At 49.5% G+C, this 5,757-nt stretch overlaps 1 protein-coding gene across 1 annotated transcript in view; it reads right to left on the reverse strand.

Moving 5' to 3' along the window:
* LOC103375310 (retinal guanylyl cyclase 2-like) overlaps positions 1 to 5,757 on the reverse strand; it is a 24,109-nt gene that overhangs the window by 9,850 nt on the left and 8,502 nt on the right. Inside the window, exons 12-19 of the mRNA XM_008305542.1 lie at positions 3,688 to 3,831; positions 3,424 to 3,572; positions 3,160 to 3,323; positions 2,019 to 2,142; positions 1,877 to 1,945; positions 1,554 to 1,728; positions 772 to 870; positions 597 to 682 (exon numbers count right to left, since the gene is read on the reverse strand). Coding sequence (XP_008303764.1) covers positions 597 to 682; positions 772 to 870; positions 1,554 to 1,728; positions 1,877 to 1,945; positions 2,019 to 2,142; positions 3,160 to 3,323; positions 3,424 to 3,572; positions 3,688 to 3,831 — 1,010 coding nt within the window. The remainder of the gene's footprint in view (positions 1 to 596; positions 683 to 771; positions 871 to 1,553; positions 1,729 to 1,876; positions 1,946 to 2,018; positions 2,143 to 3,159; positions 3,324 to 3,423; positions 3,573 to 3,687; positions 3,832 to 5,757) is intronic.

The following is a 5,757-nucleotide window of genomic DNA, read 5'->3' on the forward strand; positions in this document are numbered from 1 at the left end:
GTCTCAACGAATGCTGCTAACGGACCATAGAGAAACTATGCAATTATTATTATTATTATTATTACTATTACTATTTGCATAATTTAGTTCATGACCGAATCGCTTGTCCACATGCGGGGATTCCCGCTGAGAGCCAATCAGAATGAATGTAACAGACAGTGGCCGTGTACCGGAGCCGCTTCACCGGGCCGCGGGGTGGACGGGGTAAAGCCACGGACCGGTGTAGCGGGCTGTAGTGTTGAAAGGGTTAAGGTGTGTAGATAACGGAGGGACGATCAGTAGGTCCTGATCCAAAGAGTGGCGCTTCCTCTGGTCTGTACTGTATAAAACCATAATTGGCTCCACCTGGTGGAACAACCAGGTACTGCAGCTGGTCCACAGAACATGAAGTGCGTATGATCCTAAACGGCATTGATCAGGATTCACAATCACTAAAAGATCTGTTTGATGAGGAACAGAACAACGTGATCCCTGGTACCACGCTGACTTCACTGCTGTGGAGTGCTTCCGTATTCTTCTCTCAGCTGGAACACCTGAACCTCCAGACGGGAACCAGTACAGCGTGGGTCTGAACAGGTGTGAGCAGGTGAGCGTACCTGAGCCTTCCTGGTGTCGATGTGATATCCCAGTTTGAGGCTGGTCAGGACCTTGACTGTGCTCAGGCTGATATGGATCCTGTAGGCTGCAGACCAACAACACGACAACACCAGAGGGTCACTGGTCAGTCTGAGGTCACTTTATGGATGAATCTCTGACTGAGGTTCTACGTACGCAGTCCGCTCGCTTCCATGTGGGACGCCGTGGTCACCGTGTCTCCAAACAGACAGTACCTGGGCATCGTGAGGCCGACCACACCTGCCACCACCGGACCTGAAGACCAGCAAAGGAGAACCTTCAACCAGCATCTTACTGGTCACATTTTAAAACACAGAGGAGTTAAGTAGAAACATGCACACAGCTTCATTTCCAAGAGTCTTCTCAGTTAGAACATGTGAACTCTGTTACAAGACGCTGGACGGTGCTAGTGCTGGACTCCTGGTTCTGACGTTGATGGTCTGGACCACCTCCTGAGCTCAGTTAGTTCAGAAGAGGAGCCAGGTGTGGGTGAGTCTGGTTGACACGTGTCTCCAGTGGGCCGTGGACAGACCAGGGTGGTGGTCACATTTATAAAACAGGGATTGGAGGGTGAGCTCCAACCATGAGGGCATCACACTGCACTGACCCTAACTGCCCCTCCAGGTAACTGGACTCCAGGGTTCTAGAGAAGAGGCTCCAACCAACAGTCAAACCCTGGACTCAGGATTATGTGGATTCTGTCCTGGCCATGAAACAGTGGACCAGATCTTTACCCCCACTTGGTTCCTGAGGGTTTATAATGGGAGCTTAAGGAATCCAATCATGGTCCCCAAGGAACCCAATGGAGGAACCTCCTGGAGTTCTACCAGGGCTCCTGTTATAAGCATGCGGTCCTCGTTCAGCCCAAGTTGCGTTCACGTTCTCAGCACAAAGCCAGCCATGTGTGTCTGTTAGTGTGTTCGTTAGTGTTAGTGTACCTGAATGCAGCCCGATGCGTATCTTCACTTTGATCTCAGGCATGTGTTTGATCTTGAAGGCTCCGATGGAGTGCAGGATGTCCAGAGACATGTTGGACACTTCTGCTGCGTGTCGGTGACCGTTCCTGTTGGGAACCCCTGAGGCGACCATGTAGGCGTCTCCGATGGTTTCTACCTGCAGGTGGAGCACAAACACATCCGCATGAATCAGTAGGAATCAGTCATCCTGATGTTTTAAACCCAACATTTAAAAAACAACAACATCGGCCTCAGACGTGACAAACTACCAACTGTAAGAGTCAAGGTGTTGGTGGATCCGTCACCTTGTAGACGTCATGAGTGGCGATGATGGCGTCAAACATGGTGTAGAGGTCGTTGAGCAGATCCACCACCTGAAACCACAGAGGCTCAGTGAAACACTGAAGGAGGAACTATTGGAACTGGACCACTTAGAACAGCAGCTACCTCGATAGGTTCACTGAGCGCTGAGATGGTGGTGAATCCCACGATGTCGCTGAAGTACAGGGTGCAGTCGGAGTAATGCTCAGGTCGGACCGGTTTGCCTTTCTTCAGAGCCTGAGCCACAGACCTGAAACACAAACCGGGACATGAACTCATGTGCTGCTGAGTCGCAATAATCTGCTGTCTGATGAGCTCTGGATGCAGAGAAACAACAAATGATTCCCACGAGCCGCCGCCATCACACCCAACCAGCAACATGAATGGTCACCAGTTAGTAAGTCAGCTGCCAATAACACGTAAACCAAATAAAAACATGTGAACTGATGAGGCAGAAGAAAAAAAGGTCATGACGTCAGAAAATGTACCACAGACCAGCTGCAGTACCCGGATGTTCCACCAGGTGGAGCCTCCTACTGTTTAATCCTGTAGAGACCAGAGGAGGCGTCACTCAGACTACAGCTCATGTTGGCAGCAGAGAGCATTGTGGGAGTTTAGCAGCAGTGGGACCATGACAGAGACTCTGAGGAGGTTCATGACCTCCAACCAGCAAACATGTGGAATCATCTGGAATTATCTCAGACAGCCTTTCTGTTCTACAAATGTCCAGAACACTGAAATCATTCTGTAAAGTAGTAAATCACTGGCTGATAATGAGGCCTGCAGGTGTCTCAGTGGTTAGCACCGTTAGCGCCTGTGATAGACTGGTTACCTGTCCAGGTGAACCTGCCTTCAAACTGAGTCAGCTGGGATAGACTCCGCCCCCCATGACCCTAGTGAGGATTAAGGTGTAGTAACCCTTTCTCCTTTATCATCTGTGTTCCTGAATGTTGCCATCAGAACATTAAATCCACTTTATGGGAACATGACTGGAAATGAAAACGTTCTTTCAAAGCTCTTTAAACATTAGACTAAAATAGTCTCTTTAAAAAACACTAGAACTTGCAGGTAATGTTATCTAAATGTTGTGGGAACGTTGCCCACAGCTGCATTTAATCATGGAAACATGACAGCGTACACGTTGCCTAAACCCAACAGGGGTCAGCTGTCCTTCCTGACTGCGGGTGTGTTTCAGTGTTCACGATGCTGTTTCTGTCTGCAGGTGCACCAGTGGCCACCAGGTGTCACTGCGGCTCCAGACTCTTACTTTGGCAGCAGCTGCCCGACCAGCTTCTCTGTCTTGTTCCTCTCCACCTCCAGCTCGTCTGTTCGCTCTCGGATCAGGTCCTCCAGGTTGGAGCTGTACTGCTCCAGCATCCGCAGCATGGAGTCGATGATGTTGGCCCTCTTCCCTCTGTTGATGCCGCGGAACTGCAACCCAGAACCCAGACACTCCGGTCAGGAGGCATCGCAACACACAGCCATAGCTTTAAAGTCCAGATGTTTCGGGCGGCGGCGAGGCTCGTCTCACCTGTTTGAAAACGTCATCAAAGCTCGGCCTCTTGATCGGATCTTCATTCCAGCATTCGTTCATCAGAGCGAGACACTCGGCAGGAGCTTCATCCACCGAAACGATGGGCCGGCAGAGAGGAGGAGGCTGCTTCAGACGCTCCACGATCTCTGAGACACAGACAGGTGAGGGTCAGACAGACATACAGACAGACAGACAGTCAGACAGACAGTCAGACAGACAGTCAGACAGACAGACAGACAGTCAGACAGACAGGAATCTCACCGTGGGCTGGCATGTCCATCATGGCATACGGCAGCGTTCGTGAAATCACTTCCTGGATGATGATGGAGAAACTAAAGACGTCTCCAGCAAAAGAACCACCACGGATCGGAGACCTCAATAGTTCTGGAGCTGTCCACAGGAGCTCTGAGAGACACACAGGTGAGGGTCAGACAGACAGTCAGACAGTCAGACAGTCAGACAGACAGACAGACAGACAGACAGACAGACAGACAGNAAACCTTGTCAGCCGTTCATGATGCTCAGCACACGGAACACGTTACACGCATACAGCTGGTAACAAAACACTGAACATGATTATAAACATCAGCTGAACTGTGGAGCATCACTTCATGTATTAAATGTGTTTGAACATAGCTAGCAGAATGCTAACGCTAAGCCCGTTAGCAGAACGCTAACGTTCTAAAGGGAACAGCAGCTCCAGGATGATACGCTCCACTCAGGTCCTCCACCTTCACTAAAGCAGACGTCTGATTCTGTTCAGAGTGTAGCAGGTTCTGCTGTGGTGCTCAGTACCACTGATCCAACAGCACCGGGCTCAGGCTCAGATCACAGACACATGAGTAAATGTAAATCCTGTTGTGTTTCAACGATACGATCAGTTCATCACAGAAAGGTGACGGAGTCCTCGTTACTGTCGTTAACACGTGGATCTGATTAATATTCATTCTGCTCGCTAAGCATTTAAGAACACAACCAGTTTATCAGTGAATCCATCAGACCGTCTGACACAAGCTGCTCACTACAGCCTTTATATCCATTATATTTATTATATTTTTATTGTTGGGGCTCCTTAAAGGCTCCACTAATCATTATCAGTGAAGTTCCTCTCAACCCGTCAGAACCTGTTTGGAACCGACCGATACTCAGACCTGCAGAACCTTCCACCACCATGAGTTCAGGTCAAACACAGCGAAGGCCCGTCCAGCTGCCTGCTGGTCACAAACAGGAGCCGCTGAGTCGAAGGAGGCTCGATCCAGAGAGCAGCTGCTGGTGCTGCTGGTGGTTCTGGTTCTGGTGCTGCTGGTGCTGCTGGTGGTTCTGGTTCTGGTGGCTCAGCAGAGTCTTTACAGTCAAACATCATCAAGCCCATCAGCAGCCAGCTAACAGCATTAAGGACTGAATCACTTGAACCGGCTTCTGGTTTCAGCTCTACCAGAACCACCAGAACCACCAGAACCTGCAGGACATTTACAGGAAAAATACAAAACCAATAAAGATATGACGGCCAATGCTTTGAAGGGACGTGGTTCTGAACACCAGATCAGATGTTCTCCAGACGACAAGGAAGCTTCTGGTTGAAGAACATTCAGACGACGAGGCCCGCAACGCTCTGAACAAAGTTCTGCTGCTGATGTTCTACGGAACCAGTGGTGATGAAACTACAGACAGGGATCTGTAAAACAGTCTAGAACTGGTTCTGACCAACCACCATCACACATGTTGATACAGACATGATCAGAACCAGGTCCAGTGTTCAGACTGAGACACCTGGATGGATGTAGAATTGATGTGGTGTCAGGTTCTACCAGAACTCAGATGTGTCTATCTGCTGGACTGATGAAGTTCTGAGGCTCATTAGGTGATCAATCTGGACCCTCCTCTGTGGACTTCAGACTGAGGGAGAACACTGAACGCCGGTGCTGGAGGAGAACCCAAACACGGTGTTCTAAAAGGCATAAAGACTTACAGAACCAGAGAGTTCTGTCCAGACAGGAACCAGCTGAACAAACCTACAGAGAAACTCAGAACCGGCTGTGAGGAGGAGGCAGGTGTGTAGAACCGAGGACACCTGGAACCTCCTGGAACCTCCTGGATCCACATCCTGCTGCTGCTGTAGTTACTCCTCCTGCCAGAAGGGGGCGACAGAGTCCCACAATGCTCTGATTTAATGTGCTGAACTTCTGGACTCTGCGGAGAACGTTCCCTCTACATCTAGATAACATTACTTACAGGTTCCAATGAACACAAACATTTCAGTCAATGTTCATGTCCAGTAATGTTGCTTTAACGTTAGTATAATGTTCGAATGTCAACCTTCAGGAACACTGA

The sequence above is a fragment of the Stegastes partitus genome, unplaced genomic scaffold, assembly GCF_000690725.1.
Source record: "Stegastes partitus isolate 25-593 unplaced genomic scaffold, Stegastes_partitus-1.0.2 Scaffold2541, whole genome shotgun sequence".
Classification (NCBI taxonomy): domain Eukaryota; kingdom Metazoa; phylum Chordata; class Actinopteri; family Pomacentridae; genus Stegastes; species Stegastes partitus.